Source organism: Anolis carolinensis, chromosome 1 (genome assembly GCF_035594765.1).
Source record: "Anolis carolinensis isolate JA03-04 chromosome 1, rAnoCar3.1.pri, whole genome shotgun sequence".
NCBI classification, from domain to species: Eukaryota; Metazoa; Chordata; class Lepidosauria; order Squamata; family Dactyloidae; genus Anolis; species Anolis carolinensis.
The window spans coordinates 135,095,452-135,116,786 of NC_085841.1; the positions used below are offsets into that span (position 1 = coordinate 135,095,452).

General features: G+C 46.2%; 1 protein-coding gene across 4 annotated transcripts in view; it reads left to right on the top strand.

The window, feature by feature from the left end:
* arhgef10 (Rho guanine nucleotide exchange factor 10) overlaps positions 1-21,335 on the top strand; it is a 161,113-nt gene that overhangs the window by 17,425 nt on the left and 122,353 nt on the right. For all 4 annotated transcript variants that reach the window (XM_062982811.1, XM_062982826.1, XM_062982821.1 and 1 more), the window contains exon 2: positions 10,352-10,431. In XM_062982811.1, coding sequence (XP_062838881.1) covers positions 10,389-10,431 — 43 coding nt within the window. In that variant the 5' untranslated portion in view covers positions 10,352-10,388. The remainder of the gene's footprint in view (positions 1-10,351; positions 10,432-21,335) is intronic.

The window sequence follows — 21,335 nt, forward strand, 5'->3', positions numbered from 1 at the left end:
GAGTGGTACTTTTGGTGTGTTTCTGAGAGAAGAGAGAAAAGGAAAGAGAGAGGGAGAAGGAGTCTAGCTGCATGATAAATTATAATTTAAGTTTATTTTAACTTTAGTTGTAATGTGGGTTGTATGCTGTATGTGTTTGTCAAATGTTATGATATGGTTGATAGGCTAATCAATAAAACGTAATTGTATACTTTAGGATTCAATCCATTTTAAAATCATATTGACCGGAACTATTTGTTAGACAGGCATTACGTTTACTGAATAAGAACATAGGGAAAAGGGCAAAATAAGGACCAGCATTTTGAAGGTTAAAGGGGGAAATTATTTGGATTGGTGACCTGTTTAGAGCTGATTGTTTTGCAAGGAGAAAAAAAGGGGGACATTGCAGCAAAAGTTAGTTGTCACATTTCCCTACATTTCTACTTCCCCCTTCTGTTGATCTTAGTTTCTGCTCACTTTTGAGATCTAGTTTGAAGCAAGGCTCTCCTGTGCTTGGCCCTGTACCTGCTGAAGTCACAATAGGACTGCCGCAATCTTTCTCTTCACGGCAGGATTAGCCCAGATACAGGATTAGAGAAAGGTTTAGCAACATCCCATTCAGTTTTGTATGCTGTTGTTCTTGGTAACCGCTAGTTAGTAGGTGGCTGGTAATTAAGTACTCTGGAAATATTCAGAAATATATGGATAATGACATTTGTATCTAGGCAGAAGCCAGTTCCAATGCAAATGATTAGGCAGCTTTGAACTAGTTCAGCATTGCTTGCGTCAGAGTTCAATTTCAAATCAGGCTTATTGCTGTGCAGTTTTGGCATGGGAGAATCTAAGCCCTATCACTCAGCATGTGATGGCAGCAGCTAGATTTTTTTATCATTCATGTTCTGGAGATAGTTGCTACATGTGTGTATATGTGAGCCTTCAAGTTGCCTATTGACTTAATGCTGAGCCAATGGATTTCTCAGAGTTTTCATAGGCAAGGAATACTCAGAGGTGGTTTTGTCAAGTTCATGCTACATCCACTCCAATGTATCACAGGTGAAACGGAAATATGTGTCCAAGGAACATCAGAGTGTGATTGAGATGGCCAAAGTTAGGAGAGGCTAGGAGAGGCTTCCTCTTGAGCCAGTTAGGTTTGATAAGGCTTCTTCTTTCTTTGTCTCCTCTCAACCGAGTTAATTGAGGGTGAACTTCTTTTCCACCTTTTACTTAGTTTGCCAAAGTAAAGTAAGTTGAGGAGAAAGTGGGGAAAATGACAATAAGAGAGAAATGGGGGACTTTTAAAAGCAACTGAAAAGTGGGAGAATAGAGTATTTATTGGGACTGTCCCTACCAAACTGGAACTATGGAGGGCTTGTTTTTGATTGCTTGCATCTGACAAGTAGAAAAATAGGCTCTTTCTGAAAAAGGCCCCAATTTAGTCCTTGGTATGTCTTAGAGTTGTGCAATCTGGGTAAACTCTGATCTGTTTTGTGTCCCGGCTTTCAGTGGGGCCCCCCGAATTCGGGAGGGCCTGCATGCCACATACACTTTCCAAGGCATTTTAAGGAGGCTTCCCACTTCCAGGTAAGGAAGAGTGATGAGGTCTTGGAGCTCCTTATCCTTCCTGGGCTTCCTTTAAAAAAATCCCTCTTTTTGTCTGGCACACGTCAGTCTCCTTTTTGCTTTCGGTTTAATGCTTCCTTACAGCTGTTTCTACTTTCTACTCTAGAGGAAAGGTAACTGGTAGTATTTTTCAGGGAATAAGGATTTTCTTTTCATTTGCTGGGGAATTAATAAAAAGGATTAAACTGTGATGTTGAAAAGCAGAGGAGGAGCCGAAATCGGTTCCCGCTTACTTTCATTGTGGGCATACTAAGGGAGCCCTTCCCGTATTGTGCTCCTGAAGATACCACATGTGCCGCAGGTACCGGAGGAAACGGGATTCTTGCAGAACCCTAGTATGTCTCTTTGTGCAGGGAAATATTTCTGTCTAAAGCCCTGCAAAGCTGTTGCCAATACCTATAGATAGGTCTGAGCTAAATAGACCATGGTCTAACCCAATATAATACTTGCACCTAGTTGGGATGCTACTAGTTGCATTATGTTGTTTTACCTGCAGGAAAACCTGAACCCCAGCATAGTTATATATTGGTACTTACATATTTATTTTGTGTTTCAGCAAAGCATTTCACCTCAGTGCAGCTCATAGCCATAAATATTCAATATGCTATTCTGCTGCCTGTCTGTAAATTAAATTAACATAATACACAAGCTTTTCACTCATGTTTACAAACTGGAAAAGCAGAAGGAGAACTTAAGAAGAATAGAGAAGGTAGTTACAGAGGGCGGTCAGATTTATATAGTCATGAGATGTAGGCGCTTCAGGCTTGGTGGCTCCTTACAATCTTTCATCTTAATTTTTGTACTAATGTCTAACAAATGTTCAGCAGATCCTTCTTTCCATCCTTGCCCTTTATGGAATTGACTTTGTGAGGTTGTGGTGTGCTCCATGTTTATTCGGTATCATGAATCGGTATTGTCACGACCCAGGTTGCAAAGGCACCAATAACCAAACACAGAGGCCAGAATCTAACTAATATCTTTATTGAAGGAATATATAAAGTTAATAAAAGCAGATGTAAAAGTTAGTCCAGAAGCAGACCTTTCAAGAAAGGTCAAAATTAGTCCAAAAAGGCAATGTCCAATATGAAATATTAAGGTCCAAAGTTGTAATCCAATAACCGAAACACTCACTTTGCCAGGCAAAGTGAGGGGAGATGACAAGGTTCTTTAGTCCATAAACTTGAGCAAGGCTAGGAAATAACTTGATACTTGAAGCAAGGCTTAAAACGTGGAACAAGGTAACTAGGAACAAGAACAAGGTCCGTGGAATAACTTGGTAAAATCCGTGGAACAAGGCAAGGATTGGTCCTGGGAAACAAGGCAAGGTCCGTAGATAAACAAAGGCTGGGAAGCAAGGCGAAGGCTGGATAGCAAGGCAAGGCTTGAGCAGGAGCGAGGCTTGAATCGGAGCGCGCTGTCCAGACACAACTCGCTCCGTAGGCTGACGAATTGACTCCGCGAAGTTACTACGCGGGCAAAACACCTATATAGAGTCTAACTTTCTCACCGAAGCAGTTCTCTGGGAATCAGAAACGAAAGCTAAACTCTGAGACCAGATGTTAAACTCCTTAAAGATTCTCACGAGAAGCAGTCTTAATTGGCTACATTCTTAGCTGCAATCCTCGCACTCCTGCGCGAAGCTGATTCCAAACTTCTCTGTTGTTTACAAAACTCCCGGCGCAAGAACACGGGAGAAGTAGGCTCTGGGCTTGTTTGACATACTTCTGGGAGACAACTTTCTTGCAGGTGCAAGGTTCCCAGATCTGCCTGGGAAAGATCTGGCTGAGAGGAATCCAGTTCAGACTGGGAAGGTAAAAAACCCAAGTTTTCCTCCTCATCAGGAATTACAATGTCCTGAGCAGGACTACAAGGCCCATGGGTCATCACACTATCCCCCTCCTCAAGGCCCCTCCCAAACTGGGGCCCTCTCCCCGAGGCGCGAGGTCGCGGCTTGGCGGGATAGGTCTGATGAAAGCGGCGGGTTAGATCAGGAGCATGGACTGTGGAGGCGTCTTCCCAAGAGCGTTCCTCAGGGCCAAAACCCACCCAGTCAATGAGATATTGTAGGCGGCGGCGATGAAAGCGAGAATCCAAAATGTCCTCAACCTCGAACTCCTCCTCCCCATTCATCAAAACAGGAGGGGGGGCCGGTTGGTCTGTATCAGGACGCACACCATCCGCCGGAAGGAGCAGGGAACGGTGAAACACTGGGTGAATGCGCATTGAACGCGGAAGTTGGAGTTTGAAAGTCACGGGGTTTAATTGCGCCACCACTGGATAGGGGCCAATGAAACGGGCATCTAACTTCCGGCAAGGGCGGTGGGAGGGCAGAAAGCGAGTGGACAGAAAAACCCGTTCTCCTACCTTGATTTCAGGGCCCGGCTGGCGGTGTTTATCAGCGTGGCGTTTATAGTCCTCCTTGGCTTGGTCCAGTTGCTGGAGCAAAAGTTGTTGTACCGCTGTGAGTTCCTGTAGCCAATCCTCTGCTGCGGGAACTTCTGAAGTTTCAATGACAGGGGGAAAGAAACGTGGATGGAAGCCGTAGTTTGCAAAGAACGGCGTTTCTTTTGTAGAAGCTTGAACTCCATTGTTGTAGGCAAACTCAGACAGTGGTAACAGAGAAGCCCAATTGTCCTGTTGGTAATTTACATAACAGCGAAGATACTGCTCCAAAGTGGCATTGGTGCGCTCCGTTTGCCCATCTGTTTGGGGATGATGAGCTGAAGATAAGCGGGAGTCTATGCCCAATAGTTTTTGTAGCGCCTTCCAAAAACGAGAGGTGAATTGAGATCCACGGTCTGTGACTAAACTCTTGGGCAATCCATGTAGTCTGAAAACATGTTGAAGGAATAGATCCGCAGTCTCTTTGGCCGTGGGGAGGCCTTCGCAGGGAATGAAATGGGCTAACTTGGTGAAAAGGTCCACCACCACTAAGATCGTGGTGAATCCACAGGAAGGTGGTAGGTCAGTGATGAAATCCGCAGAAATTATTTCCCATGGGCGAGATGGGGTAGGAAGGGGGTGTAAAAGCCCTGAGGGCTTCTCCCTTCTTATCTTGGAGCGCTGGCATACTGGGCAGGTGTTGACATATTTTTCCACATCCTTGCGGATCTTGGGCCACCAAAAATCCCTTAGGATCAGATGCATGGTTTTAAATAGTCCGAAGTGTCCTGCTGGTTTGCAGTCATGACACAGACGGAGCGCTTTTTCCCTGCCCGGTCCGGGTGGGATATAAACATGATTTCTATAGCAAAGCAGCCCATCTCTAAGTGAAAAGGGAAAATGCAGACCTTGGCGAAGTTGGTCCTGCGCCCAGGCATCTGCTTGCTGACTAGCCCTGATTTCTTGAGCACAGATGGGTCCTGGAGTAGAGGAAGTTGAACCAATGGAAATGGATTTGGTGTTCCCCACTGTGAGCGTGGCAAAGTTCTCGGGTTGTAATAGTTGGGATTCAAAGGTCTCCTTACGTCCTGCAGCGTATTCCGGTTTACGTGACAAGGCGTCTGCTTGCTTGGTCTGGGCTGGGGTCACGTAATGAATCTGGAAGTTGAAACGTTCGAAGAATAAAGCCCAACGTTGCTGCCTCTGATTCAGTTTGCGGGCAGTTCTTAGATGTTCTAGATTACGATGATCAGTATGGACTTCAATGGGAAATTTGGCCCCTTCTAGCCAATGTCTCCAAGTTTCAAAGGCTGCCTTTATGGCCAGTAGTTCTTTTTCCCAAATGGTGTAATTCCTCTCTGGTGTGGTTAGTTGACGAGAGTAAAAGGCACAGGGATGGAGGTGATCTCCCACCGGTTGTAAGAGTACCGCCCCAATTGCCACATCAGAGGCGTCCGCTTGCACAACAAAAGGGGTTCCAGGATTTGGGTGCTGTAGAATTGGCTGGGACGTGAATAGTTTCTTTAGTTGCTGGAACCCTTTCTCTGCTTGATCAGTCCAGCGGAAAGGCTGTTTTCCACGGATGCAGCTAGTGATGGGGTCAGACCAGCGGGCAAAATCTGGAATGAACTTGCGGTAATAGTTCGCGAACCCCAAGAAACGCTGCACTTCTTTCTTGTTAGTTGGCGCCCGCCATTCCAATACTGCTGAAACCTTGGCTGGATCCATGGAAAGCCCTAGAGGCGAGATGCGGTAACCAAGGAAATCTACCTCTTGTAGATCAAAGGCGCATTTTTCCAGCTTGGCATAAAGTCCATGATCCCGCAATCGTTGTAACACCATTTTGACGTGGTTCTCATGTTCTGATTGTGATCTAGAAAACACCAAAAAATCGTCCAGGTAGATTATCAAGAACCTGTCTAGATAGTCCTGAAAAATGTCATTGACAAAATGCTGGAACGTTGCGGGAGCTCCGCATAAACCGAAATTCATAACTCGGGACTCGAATAATCCGAATTTGGTCTGGAAGGCGGTCTTCCACTCGTCCCCTTCCCTGATGCGAACTAAGTTGTAAGCCCCCCGAAGATCCAGCTTGGTGTAAACCTTGGCTCCTCGAAGCCGATCCAGTAGATCCGAGATTAGGGGCAGGGGATAGCTGTTCCGCTTGGTGATATTGTTCAATGCTCTGTAGTCCACCACCAAGCGTAGTTCCCCTGACTTCTTCTTCACAAACATCACTGGGGAGGCGGCTGGGGATTGAGAGGGTCTGATGAATCCCTTGCGAAGGTTTGTCTCTATGAATTCCCTGAGAGCTTCTTGCTCTGGTTCAGTCAGGGAGTAGAGATGCCCTCGCGGGATCGGGGCCCCCTCCACCAAGTCAATGGCACAGTCATAAGGTCTATGTGGGGGTAATTTTTCGGCTTCTTTCTCGTTGAATACATCCCAATACTCGGAGTACTTCTTTGGCAAGGTGATGATGGGCTCGGTGTCTGTGGCATGGCAGACCTTGGCTACGAGGCAATGGTTTTGGCAGTACGGCGAAGCAAACTGCAGTTCTCTGTTGGACCAGGAGATGTTAGGGTCGTGGAGAGTCAGCCATGGAATTCCCAAAATCACAGGGAAATGGGGAACCTCGGTAACAAAGAAGGAAATCTCTTCCATATGTTCCCTTATCCACATCCTGGTGGGTTCCGACCACTGACTTACGGGGCCCGTCTTGAGGGGGCGGCCGTCTATGGCTTGCACCACACGGGCATTCTTGAAATCATGATATTGTAATCCCAGAGAGTCGGCATACTCTCTATCAATGAAATTGTTGGTAGCTCCAGAGTCTATCATGGCGTGGATCATGACGGGTCCCCTTTTTGCTGACCATAATGTGACCACGAGAAGGAACAGGACCCCGGTTGGCGGCTCTTGAATGGATTTTTTGACCGGGTTGGCGAGCCTCTCTACACCCGGTCGTTGGCTTCCCCCGCCGGCTGTGTGCCAGTCGGCTCAGACGCCTTCGTCTCCGTGGAGGACGCCGCCGCAAGACGGGCGGCAGGCTTCCCTTTGGCTGGGCACTCTCTGGCGAAATGGCCCCCATTCCCGCAGTACCAACAGAGGTTTAAGCGTTGACGACGGGCCTTCTCGGCGGCATCCAGTCTGGGACGCACATTGCCCAACTGCATCGGCACCTCCTCGCCTCCTCTGGGGTATGGGGTTGGCGGTGGGGGTCTCCACACTGGACGTGGCTGAACGCTGATGGGAGCGGGGGGTTTTGCCCCGGCTCTACTGCCCTGGCCTCGAACCCACTGTTTCCTGTTGGCAATCATGACTTCAGCCCGTAAACATTGATCAATGAGTGCCTCGAGGGTCTGGGGAGGATCCACCTTGGAGATTTCTTCCAGCATTTCAATGTTGAGACCCTCCCGGAATTGTCCTCTGAGGGCTACATCGTTCCAGCCGGTGTTGTGGGCCAGCACTCGGAACTCGGCTATATACTGAGACATAGGTCTGTCTCCTTGGAAAAGGCGACGGAGTTTGTGACCGGCTGCCTCCAAATTGTCCTCGATTCCCCAAGTCTCCTTGAGGTGGTCCAAGAAGTGTTGCGCTGATCTTAGGTGTGGAGAGGCTTGGTCGTACAGTGCCGTCGCCCAATTGGCCGCTGGCCCGTCTAGAAGACTGTAAACCCACGCCACTTTGATGTCTTCTTGGGGAAACTCGGCATCTCGGGCCTCTAGATAAGCTTGACATTGGCGACGGAAAACATGAACCTTAGAAGCTTCTCCAGTAAACTTGGTAGGCAACGCCATGGCCGGGAGGCGGACTCCGCGCTCCCGCAAGCCCTTTATTTCTCCATCCTGGGCGTTGAGTCTGTCGCGGATGCGATCCACCTCATCCTTGTCGATGGTGTAGGTAAGCGGCTGCCCACCCGGCACGGTTCCGGTAGACATTCTGGCCTTGGTTAATTGGTGCTTATGGGTGGCGGAGTCAAACTGTCACGACCCAGGTTGCAAAGGCACCAATAACCAAACACAGAGGCCAGAATCTAACTAATATCTTTATTGAAGGAATATATAAAGTTAATAAAAGCAGATGTAAAAGTTAGTCCAGAAGCAGACCTTTCAAGAAAGGTCAAAATTAGTCCAAAAAGGCAATGTCCAATATGAAATATTAAGGTCCAAAGTTGTAATCCAATAACCGAAACACTCACTTTGCCAGGCAAAGTGAGGGGAGATGACAAGGTTCTTTAGTCCATAAACTTGAGCAAGGCTAGGAAATAACTTGATACTTGAAGCAAGGCTTAAAACGTGGAACAAGGTAACTAGGAACAAGAACAAGGTCCGTGGAATAACTTGGTAAAATCCGTGGAACAAGGCAAGGATTGGTCCTGGGAAACAAGGCAAGGTCCGTAGATAAACAAAGGCTGGGAAGCAAGGCGAAGGCTGGATAGCAAGGCAAGGCTTGAGCAGGAGCGAGGCTTGAATCGGAGCGCGCTGTCCAGACACAACTCGCTCCGTAGGCTGACGAATTGACTCCGCGAAGTTACTACGCGGGCAAAACACCTATATAGAGTCTAACTTTCTCACCGAAGCAGTTCTCTGGGAATCAGAAACGAAAGCTAAACTCTGAGACCAGATGTTAAACTCCTTAAAGATTCTCACGAGAAGCAGTCTTAATTGGCTACATTCTTAGCTGCAATCCTCGCACTCCTGCGCGAAGCTGATTCCAAACTTCTCTGTTGTTTACAAAACTCCCGGCGCAAGAACACGGGAGAAGTAGGCTCTGGGCTTGTTTGACATACTTCTGGGAGACAACTTTCTTGCAGGTGCAAGGTTCCCAGATCTGCCTGGGAAAGATCTGGCTGAGAGGAATCCAGTTCAGACTGGGAAGGTAAAAAACCCAAGTTTTCCTCCTCATCAGGAATTACAATGTCCTGAGCAGGACTACAAGGCCCATGGGTCATCACAGGTATTTGGATGCACATTTAATTCAGCATTCCTGAACTGGTCCGTATAATGTAGATTTGTCCACCTTACCCAATTCTGAGATATTGCATATACAGGCAGTCCCCAATATACAAACATCCGACTTACAAATGACTCGTAGCTAAGAACGGGAGTGAGACAACAGGAAGTGAGAGAAATCTACCTCTAGGAAATGAAATTAACTCCTGGAAGAGTTATCATAGCATAGAGGTGTCTAGCCTGAAGTTTTCTCACCCATCCTTGTTTCCACAACAAACCAAATTTTTCAAAATTCAATTATTGCAGGGGCAGAAAGTGGGGAGAAATCTTCTGAACAGGGACAGAGACAGCAAAACAGACATCACAGGGGTGTTAGACATATATATATAATATACTAGCTGTGCCCTGCCACGCGTTGCTGTGGCCCATTGGAATTGCACTGAATAGCTCCGGTTTTGGGGGGGTTTTAGGCCCTGTGGAGGTTCGTGACGTGATATTTTGTGGTTTCAACCTCGAGGTGTGGATGATGGATTGTGTTGTGAAATTTCGAGGTTGGGGGGTGTTTAGTTTTGTTGTTTTGCTCGGTGCCAGGATTCCATCACTCTTTTATATATATAGATGTATATATTTGGTTGGAGTTACACTTAGCTGCTTCCTTCTAGAGGGGAAAGTGCCAGTGCCACCTCAAAGACCAGGTGCCCCTGAATGGCTTCACCACCCTTTTATCTCTCGGGCACTCAAAAAGGCAAGAAGTGCTTTTCAGGATCACAGGCAGTGATCCTTCATTTTGAGTAAAGAAGTATTGATTCTGCAGCTTTCTGCATAAAAAAAACGTGTTCTCTGACACAGCTTTACAATTCCTGGCTCTTCAAAAAGGCCTTCGTCGATTAATTATTAGGTGAGCTATCTGCCCATCCAACTACAGGTTTTTTCTGCCACTACTATTTTGCACTTTACTGAGAAACTACCTCTCCCATTTGATATATTTTGCACTTTGGCCCAGATCCTTGTTTTACTCTCCTGCTTTTAATATTTTATGCTATATGTTGATTACTATGATGGTTTTATTGAAATTGATGTTTTATTGATGGAATAATTGTTTTATCATTTTATTGTTGTATGTTTTTGGGCTTGGTCCCCATGTAAGCCGCTCCGAGTCCCCATTGGGGAGATGGGGCGGGGTATAAAAATAAAGTTATTATTATTATTATTATTATTATTATTATTATTATTAATTCCTTCATAATAAGCAGATTAAGTGATTAGATGCAACATTAGAAAACATGTCTTCTCATTCATTTGTTAAATAACTTCTAATATTTCTTCCTCCAAAAAGCCAATTGTGTTGCTTTTAAATTGTGAATGTATTAAATATTTTTGAAGCATGTTTAACTGTTTTACAATATATTGTTTTGCAGAATCATTTGCTAGGAGTTAAGACGACAGCAACGTAGAATGGACACTATTGGATTCCCCCCTCCGCCACCTCCTCCTGATGGTAATACAAAAAAGCATTGCACTTGAGCATTGCTGTTTTAACAAAACTGCTTGTCAGTTTTCTCTCATGTATTAGCATACATCAATATTTCTATATGGATTTGATAATACTTTGTATTACATTAATGATCTGTGTTCATGAATTCATGAGGGTAACAGCCTGCTTATAGCATGTATTCCGAATTTGTTTAGTCATTTCATTCACTGGCGTTTGCCTATAATTGTGAAGCTTTGTTTAAAATTATTTTTCCATTTGTTTTTGTTCTTCTACAATCTAAAGGACTAGTGTACTGTGCTTACTTGAATAAATAAGTAGTTTTTTTCTTGTTTGAGGACAGGAGAGTGATTTTCAAAAAAAGTAAGCCAGAGCATTCAATCTCCCATTAGCCCCCGTTATACAAATTCCTGTTTATGTAATTGAAGTATATGTACTGGGATGAGATCATGGAGAAGAATATATGTGTGATCAGCATGGACCTTTTGGACACTTTTTGAGCTAAGCAGTTTCAAAGAAGGATATTGTGTAACTGGACTATATGGGTGTGGTAAATATTAATGGCTTTATTATGGTTCACATGTAACACTCAAAACATTGCTTGGCTTTGGGCCCTTTTGGCATTCAGTAAATCTCTGTTTCTCACATTTTCTGAGACGTCTTCTATGTACCGCCCAAAATATCCAGTTTAAGACAGGGATAGGAATCATGCAACTCTCCAGATGTTGTTGGACTGTAACTCTCTTTATTTGGTGACCATCACATAGATGAGTAAAAACTTTGTATTGGAAATCTTTCAGCTTGTGAGGAAGGATATAATGGGTACAATTTTATTATTAAGCTGAATAATAATCACTCTTAACTTATACTGTAATGATTTATCAATATAGTCCAAGAATAAATGCATTATTTGAATGTAAATCCAGTAGTCTATTGTTTATTTTATTGAATTAGACTAAAAATGGTTGGAGTAGAAGATCACTGTCAAGGACAGAACGCCAGTAGATAAGATTCAACACAGTTTATTAAAGATACAGAACCAAAAATGCTCGTAAAAAACAAAGAGCTAGGCAAACACTCGCCTTCAATATGAAAAGTCACTCAAAAACGGTTCAAAAGATAAACCGGATTAAACAGGAGTTTAATCCGGGTAAAACCAAAAATGCTTACTTCAGCCTGGGACTATAAACAAACAAAAGCTGGTAAACAAGGATTCAATAGAACATAAATACTGGCAGCAGATTCCTCTCTGCTACTCAACAGCTGTGGTTGAGCAACTAAGTTGTTACTCCTCCGTGCAGCGGGCGAACTCCGGGTCCAAACACATCAATCAAGGGTTGCAGCGGTCAGCGGGGTCCCAATCCGGTCCGAGGTTGATTACCAGGTGCAGGCGTCTTAGGTTCCACGAAATCCTCCGATAACCAAAGAAAGGGTCGTCCAAGATCGTAGTCAGTCAGTCAGTCAGTCGGTCAGTCAGTCAGTCAGTCAGCCAGTCCAGCGTCAATTCCGAGTAGGTAAATAATGTCCGTCAAGAAGACGACGGAGGTCCAAGCTAATAAGATTAAACACAGGTTGCACAACAAAAGCCCACACAGTTCCTCCCGCCGCCTATGCCCAGTGTCCTTGGTAACTTACGTATTCAGCAAACGAAACACACCCGTCTTCAGGAATTTCCCAACAAGATCCCAAGCGTCCGTCCAGATTACCTTGCCCAACGCAATTAGCCCTGGATTCAAGACCCCATTTTATGCCAGTTACAACTCCTCATCGCTATCAGGTGTTACCCTAATTCCAGGTGCCTCATCATCATCATCCTCATCAGAACTAAAACATCTTTGACTACGCCCCACATCATCCCCAGCTGTGGATCCCGTCCCATCCCTCCAACTCGTCCACGGGTCCAATCCTGCAACCCGCCAGTCGCTTCCCATGCTATCATTACCAGGAACACCCAAATCCTCCCTCACACGAGTCCATTCCATGTCATCCTCCTCTGAGCTAACCACCTCTTCCTCCATTCTCTCAGTAAAACCCTCAAAGGAGTCTTCGTCAGATGGTTCTGCAAAGATATCCCGCAGCCGTTTCCTCTCTCGCTCCTCAAGAGAGTCTGACTCTCGAGGAGTCTTACGACCACGTCTCCCAGTATTGGAGCCATAAGGCTCAACCATAACAATCACACACTTAAGTCAGAAAAGGGGTCACCTAAAAACAGATAGAGTGATCTTGAGCAAATGCTTCCTCTGGAATCCTATCCATTGTGTTTTAGTTGTAAGCTATATCGAGAGTTTAGGCTGTGAAGAAGAGTAGATCAAAAATAGATAAATATTTTGTGAACCTCATAGAAATCTTGGGAAGTTTAAAGGGGAGTTATTCCTTATACCTCGGGAATGAGATAAAATCTTCGAGAATTCCTGTATCCAATTTTCCAAATGAAAAAGACCTTTATCTTCCTTTTATTACGTACACAGTGGGCCTTTAGTATCCACTGGGTTTTAGTTTGAGGACCTCCCTTGGATGCCAAAATCCATGGATAGTCGAGTCCCATTATACTATGTAACATGATTTTTGTTCCTGACTTATAATATTATTTCCTAATTGGTTCTATCATAAAAACATGGAAAAGGTTTATTAAACTGCAAAAAACGTTGTTTTTACGGGATATCCTGCAGCACATTTTGCTATCAGTTTTCAATTAATATCTCATTGAGCCTCAACCAATTCAACATAATTTACTCAGCCACAAACATGTAGTTTCAGGAGTATAACAACTACAGTAGAGTCTCACTTATCCAAGCCAAACTGACCAGCAGAATATCTTGGATAATAAGGAGGGATTAAAGAAAAGCTTATTAAACATCAAATTAGGTTATGATTTTACAAATTAAGCACCAAACATCATGTTATACAACAAATTTGACAGAAAAAGTAGTTCAATACGCAGTAATGTTATGTTGTAATTACTGTATTTATGAACTTAGCACCAAAATATCAAGATATATTGAAAACATTGACTACAAAAATGGCTTGGATAATCCAGAAACTTGGATAAGCGAGGCTTGGATAAGTGAGACTCTACTGTACTTTTAAAGTAGGTAGCACACAATCAAACCAGAAAAATTTTGTCAAATTTTTACATATTATTATATGCAATAGCAAAGTAAAATAGTGTCTCATTTTGATACATTTTAAATGTTTCCAATAACTATGTAACAAAACCATTGAAAACTTTATTCATCTACTATTAATTACTCAATTGAAAACTATTTCTCTACTACTAATTGCTCGCTAGATTTAATTTTATATTCACCTTAACAAATCTTGATACTGTACATTATTTTACTTTATTTTATCTGTTGCATTTTTTAGTAAAAGGCTTCTTGTGCTGAGAGCCATAGAGGCATTTTCAGGTTCAATCTAAACTTACATCTGTTCCATATTCTCAATACAACACGTTTCACAAAATGATTGCTAAAATCTTTATGTTCTATAACACCATGGCTCTTGTACAATAGCAGCTCTGGCCACAAAGGTCATATTGTATATGTGACAGACAAGAGGTGTGCCCTTGTACTTGGGCACTTAGCAGCATGTCCTATTGAGTTCAACAGGATGTAGCCCACACAATTGTGTGTACAAGTTGCATATTTGTAAATTAAGGGCTATTTTCTTATTTGTTTTATTACCTAGGATCAGGAGTCCAACATTAGAATTGAATAAGTCTGCATGACATAAGCCTTTGTGGATTGTTAGAATATTGCCTAACTACACAGCTACTGTGGAGGGAGTTGATCTTTGTCTCTGCTGCATTTGTTCCCAACAAACACTCTTTTAAGCACACAGACAGTCACAAAGGGTGGCCAAATGAAAGGAAGATTTGAGATAAATGAGAATAGGACCTGAATTGTTACCATCAGTAGTCTTTTGTTTCAGATGCTGTTAGTAGTTTGTTTTGTGTCTGAATTTATTTTTAAAATTGTATAATGCCTGACCAAAAGAGGGAGTGGGGGTGGAAATCCAGTCATTTCCCTTAAATAGTAAAGGAAATAAATCTGATAAAATACTGTTTTTTTGCATTAAACCTTTATAATAGGGGAATGGCTCTGAAATCTCTTTATATCTGCACAAATACAACAAACAAAATGGCATGCTGATAGATGAAATAATAGATCAGTGATCTACAAGTTCTGAGGTTTTTTTTTGTTGTTGATGATGTGTGTCTAGAGAAGGTGCATTATTTTATCAATAACTGGTAAACATTTTGCATTTGTTTGAAAACTAGGTTTGTGATGCAGGTAGAGTGGCAGTTAAATCCCATGCCATGATTTTTTTTTGGGGGGGGAGGGGGTAGCACTGACCCCTCTCTCCCAACATACACATCACTCCCAGAAAGTAATGTTGATGTTGTATATCCACCTGAAGATCATCTAGAAGTCTATACAGTCTAATACTATACCCCACATGACTTAATATTAATATTGAAATTTCAGTAATTAAAAATAAGACAAATATTAAGACACACTTAACTTAATAACACAGTTTTACTGTATACTGGAAACAACTTAATTCACAATATGTGTTATTTATTCTATTTTCTGGCCAGTTGCTTGAGTTCTGGTTAACTAGAGTCTACTGTATTTCTGTTTTACCCCATCTTCTATTGCATTGTGAGAATTGCCATAATTTTGATATACATTGTTATAGTGTTACAGGGTGTCCTTATTCATTTCTGTCATGTATTTAAGGTTATATAATTAACCAAGAGACTTAAGAACTGTTCTTAAGCTTTGAAGTGAAATGTGTATTGTGTTAAGATTTATAAGGTCACCAAGTATATGACACAGAGGAAAATATGGAGAAGCTTGTTGGATTAACCCAATCAGGATGAAAAGAGTAGCTATCAGAGTTGTGATATATATAAAATTCCTGGATTTTATTTTAGAAAAGTGATGGAGTTATGGAAAAATCCAGTTACCAGTAAGGAGATAGGGAAAGAACCCATGGTGTTGGAGGATTAATCTCTGTGGAAAGTATTCCAAATGTAAATCACATGGGAATTGACATGGTGAGGAGTAGAAAATGAGAAATGACTCAAAACAATAGAAATGAGGTTAGAGTGACCTTCAATTATTCTGGTCAAGGAAGGATTTGAGAGGAAGTTTGAAACACAATATGTTTTTCTTTCAGAGATGTGGGTTGTCTCTTTGTGGTTCTTCATGGTAGGGCTGGGGCTGGACAAGCTCTTGCAAGTCCTTGAAAACAGTTCATATTATAAGGCTTTTTCTGGAAAACTCTTGCAAAGAGGAATGTAAGACTACTTAGAAAAGTAATGAACAATGTTTTGAAGGGGAGAGCTGTGGGAACAGATTAGGACGCAAAGAAAGCAGAACTAATTGCAGATGGAAAGGAACCTGAGCCAAGACTATCAAACTGGATATTCACAATGACAGGTAATCTTGTTTTTTCTTCGTGTACTCTGTGAATGCACACTAATGGAGAGGCTGCGCCTGCGCAGGTTCCAATGGAAAACTCTTCCCAAGCTGAAGTTTAAATTTTGGCGGTAGCCACGCCCCTCCGTCCCCGGAGGGCATAAAAGGCAGCCCTCGGCGTCTCCTCCCCAGTTCCTTTTTTTCCGCCGCAAGGTTCACTTCGGATTCTCATGTCTACGACTCGCTTCAAGCGTTGCACTCAGTGCGCCGCTAAAATTCCTGATTCCGACGGCCACGCCAAGTGCCTCTACTGCCTCGGGGAGGCACATGTCGTCGGTACCTGCCGTTTCTGCCTGGCCCTAACGGCTCAGGCTAGGAAGAATAGAGCCGCGAGGCTTAGAGCGGCTCTCTACGAAAAATCGCTTGCCCCTGAACCCGCTCCGTCGACTTCGGGCACGAAGCCGCCGCTTAATCCGGGATCGATGTCGGCTCCAACAGCTAAAGCTCCCTCGGTCTCGTCTAAGGCGTCCAGAGCCTCCAGATCGTCTAAAGCCGCTAAACCACCGTGCACACTCACCACGGCCACGGTGTCGACACGTTCTGCTCGGGTCGGCCCTTCCTCGACATCGAGCTCGGTGGCTTCCGTATCCTCGGCTCGATCCCATCTCGGGGCTCCTCCGTCGACCTCTGCGATGAAGATCGCCTTCAAAAGGGCTCATGAGGAAGCTCGTCGGACCCAATCCGACTCAGCAATGGTCCCTCCCACACCGGGTAAATCCCTGAGGGTTCCATCAAAACAACCGCTCGCTAAGAAGAGGGCAACCCAACGCTCTTCCTCTTCTGCTTCCTCCAAGATGGACGTCCTTTCTTCGGCGACTTCTTCTAGAAGATCCTCTCCGATCGCTCCCGCTCAGCGACCTCGCCAACCTTCTCCTCAACAACTTTCTGATGGCGAGTTGCAGGACTCACCCCACCACTCCACTCAGACAGTGGTCAGGGTGCCATCTCCTCGACCTGCTGTCTCTCATCGTTCATCTCGTCAACAGCTTTTTCCCCCGACCTCGACACCGGAACGGGGTAGACAGACCACTCGCCTGGCTCGAGCGGCCCAGGCCTCGGCCTCCAAAGAAACTCGGCCACAGATGGCTCCTGCTCTTGAGGCTTTGCCGCCACCAGAGACTGTGTTATCATCTCCCCCTCAGTCCCCTCAAGGGGCTGGGGACGATGAGATCGATATAGATCGCCCTGATTCTGCTCTCTCGGCCTCGGTGGTATCTCTAGGCCTTGATCTCTCTCCTCCGCATGACGCCTATGAGGTGGACCCTCCTTCGCCTACCGACAACATTCGGGCCTTCTCCGAGCAAATGATTAGAATGGCTGATGCCCTGGGTCTAGAAATCAAGCAGACTTCCAAGGCAGTGACTGACCCGGTCTTCAAACGGGTCCAAGCCCAGGCCCCTCCAGCCACGCTGTTGCCATTTTTGCCTTATCTCCTAGACGTCATCCAATCTTCGTGGAAGACTCCTTCCTCGATCCCTCCTACCTCGAAGAGAATCGAGTCTTGGTATCGTACAGATGACGACACTTTAGAATGGCTTAAACACCATCCCGACCCGAACTCCATGGTCGTTAAAGCTTCTCAGTCTTCCGGTCGCGAATCCACTACCCCTGCAGACAGAGAGGGCAAAAGGTTTGACGCGGTCGGTCGGAAGCTCTATTCCGGAGCCCTTCTACTCTGTAGAATGGCGAACTATGGGGCCTGTATGGGGGCATACCAGCAGATCCTTTGGGAAAAAGCTCAGCCCTTCTTCTCTAAATTGTCTGATGAAGACCGGTCCGTCATGTCCACCCTCCAGCAAGAGGCCGACTCGCTAGCACATCATCAAATCCAGATGGCTAAGCATACGGGCGACACGGCCGGCAAAATGATCGCCCACGCCATTGCCATTCGTCGCCACGCCTGGCTGAGGTCGTCCGGCTTGTCTTCCTCCTCCAGGCAAGTCATCGAAGACCTCCCCTTCGACGCCATGGGCCTCTTTAATTCCGGTACGGATGATAAGCTCAAAACCAACCATGACTTTAAAGTTCTGGCCACTAAATGTGGTGACCAACCCCAAACACACCGCACCAAGTGGTTCCCTCAACATTTTCGGCGCTTCCCGCCTCCCTCTTACCGCCAACAATCCTTCAGGCGTCCCTCGGTATCGAACAACCAGAACCGCCAACACCCTCGACGGGCGGCTCAGCCGCAGAGACAACGCGGCCGTACCACCCCCACCGCTGGTCAACCTCACCGGCGCTCCTGACGCCATCTCTCCCTCCAGAGACTCTTTCTTCGGTACCGATGCGGCTCTCACTCCTCTGCACCTCTCTCTTCCGCCAAATCAACCTCATGGTCTCTTTCTGGACCGCCTGGCTCCCTTCTTTCACCGTTGGAAATCTATTACTTCAGATGCCTGGGTTCTCAAAATTGTCCAAAAAGGCTATGCCTTAGAATTCGAAGGGCTCCCGCCCACGGGACAGGTTCTCCTCTCCAACCCTTCTCGAGAAATTCTTGCAGAGGTCGACGCCCTCCTCGCCAAAGGGGCTATTCGGCCCTCTCCATCGGTACGGGACCCTCAAAGCTTCTTCTCCAGATACTTCACGGTCCCGAAGAGAGGCGGGGGCCTCCGCCCCATTCTGGACTTACGTATTCTCAATACCTTCATACGTCCGACCAAGTTCAGGATGGTGTCCATCGCCTCCATCCTCCCGATGCTTCAACGCGGGGACTACTTTGTGTCTATAGACCTACGAGACGCTTACTTCCACGTAGCGATTCGAGAAGCCCACAGGCGCTTCCTATGTTTCAAAGTTCTCGACCAAACCTACCAGTTCACCGTTTTACCCTTTGGCCTCGTTACGGCCCCAAGGGTCTTTACCAAAGTCGTCGCTGTCGTGGCTGCCCACCTCCGGCTCCAGGGGATCACAGTCTTCCCTTATCTAGACGACTGGCTTCTGGTCGAATCCGACCCTGCCCTCCTCCGACGTCACGTCGACTACACCCTCTCTCTTCTAAAATCTCTCGGTCTCCAGCTAAACCACGACAAATCTCACCTCACCCCGTCGAACAAAATTCGCTTCATCGGTGCCCTGTTCGACTCAATCGCTCGGACTGTCTCTCTCCCGTTCGACAGGTTTCTAGCCCTTCGCCAACAAATCATCTTCTGCGAGACCCACCGGAGGGTTCGGGCCCGATCCATCCAGGTACTGCTCGGCCACATGGCCTCCACAGTCCTCACGACCCCGTTTGCCAGGCTCCATCTTCGGACCCTGCAGAGGTGGTTTATAGACGTTTTCAAGCCGTTTCGCCACCCCAACTCGAGGTTTCTCTCGGTCCCGCCCCACGTTTGTCGGTCGCTTCTCTGGTGGAAATCCCTCTCCAACGTCTGCAGGGGTCTCCCGTTCCACCCGATTCCCCCCTCCACCACCATAACCACGGACTCATCCAATTTCGGCTGGGGAGCCCACATGAACGGTCTCACTGTTCGAGGCCTCTGGTCTCCCTCCGAGAAGGCCAATCACATAAACTTTCTGGAACTCCTTGCTATCTTCAAGGCTCTGAAAGCCTTCTCCCGCCTGATCTCCCAAAGATCTGTCCTCGTCCAATCAGACAACACAGTAGCAGTCTTCTACATCAACAAACAGGGCGGCACGGGTTCAAGGAAGCTGATGCTCCTCTCCTCCCAGCTGTGGTATTGGTGCATAGCCCGCAACATCCAAATCTCGGCGATTCACCTTCCCGGGATCCAGAACAACTTGGCAGACGCCCTCAGCAGGATGACGACCTCCTCCCACGAGTGGATGCTCGACCCCGAGACTCTTCTTTCTCTTTTTCGCAAATGGGGCTTCCCCACTCTAGACCTTTTCGCTTCTCCCCAGAATGCTCAGCTGCCTCGATACGGGGCAAGACTTCCCCCGTCCTCCTCTCCAGGCTGCCTGGGAGACGCCTTCCTTCTGGACTGGTCGGCGGAACCGATCTACCTCTTTCCGCCTTTTCCTCTCATACCAAAGGTCCTACAGAAACTCCGGTCGGTACCGACGTCGGCGATCCTGATAGCTCCAGCCTGGCCTCGTCAACCTTGGTTCCCGGCTCTTCTTCATCTCTCCAGAGTGACCTTCTTCACTCTGCCCCTTCTACCTCATCTCTTGTCCAGGGAGAACGGCCAGATCCTGCACCCGGATCTCCCCTCTCTACATCTCACTGCTTGGAGGATTCTCGCCTGACCTCCCTCCCGCAGAACCTACAGGAGGTCCTCCGCGCAGCTCACAAGCCGGCTACAACCAGGGCCTACACTTATAAAGTCTCTCGCTTTCGTTCCTTTCTTCGCTCCCGGGGAATTACTGCCTTCCCAACCTCGGTACCGATTGTGCTGGACTTCCTTATGTCTCTGGCAGACCAAAAACTTTCTCTTGCTTCTATGAAATCTTACTTGGCCGCTCTATCCTGGTGTTTTCAACAACATGGTAGACCATCGTTGTTCTCCGATCACCTTGTCAAAACCTTCTTGAAAGGGTACAACAACATCTGCCCACCGTCTCAACCTCCTACTCCGGGGTGGAACCTCGAGCTCGTGCTTTCCCAGCTCACTGCCTCGCCTTTTGAACCATTGGCTTCGACCGACCTACGTCTCCTTTCTTGGAAAGTTGCCTTCCTGGTGGCCATAACCTCAGCGCGCAGACCCTCGGAGCTGGCGGCCCTTCGGGTTGATGAACCTTACCTCCGTTTTCATCATGACCGCGCCGTTCTCCGTCCGGACATCACCTTCCTTCCCAAGGTGGTCTCGGCCTTTCACCTTAACCAGGACATTGTCCTTCCCGCCTTCTTCCCGGACCCCTCGTCTCCCCTTGAGCGGAGACTGCACCTCCTTGATGTGCGTAGAGCACTTCTTTTCTACCGGGACCGTACTAAGGACATTCGAAAGACCCCAAAACTTTTTGTGGCCCATGCTCCAGATAAACTGGGCAATCCTATTTCTTCGCAAAGACTGTCCCATTGGATCGCTCAGGCCATTGAACTGGCCTATGAACTAGCCAAACGACCTCCCCCTCCGTCGGTTCGCCCGCGTTCGACGAGAGGTCTCTCCACGTCGACTGCCTTCCTAAGGGGCATCCCCCTGGACTCCATTTGCAGGGCAGCGATCTGGTCCAACCCCCTTACATTTGTGTCTCACTATAGGGTAGACCAAAAAACTTTAAAGGATTCAGCCTTTGCTAGGGCAGTTTTATCTTCATGCTTGTCCTAAATCTTATGCATTTATGACTTCTCTGTGGATGTTTTCTCATGTGACTCTTTGTCGATTTCCTGTTCGGTACATGTTTGCACTGTTCTCTTTGACAATTTGTGCCTTATTTGCAACTGCCTTCCCCCCTTGGGGGAATGATGTTCCTACTTACACATGTGCTCTTAAATGGTTATATCATGCCTTACCGGGTTGCTCTCGG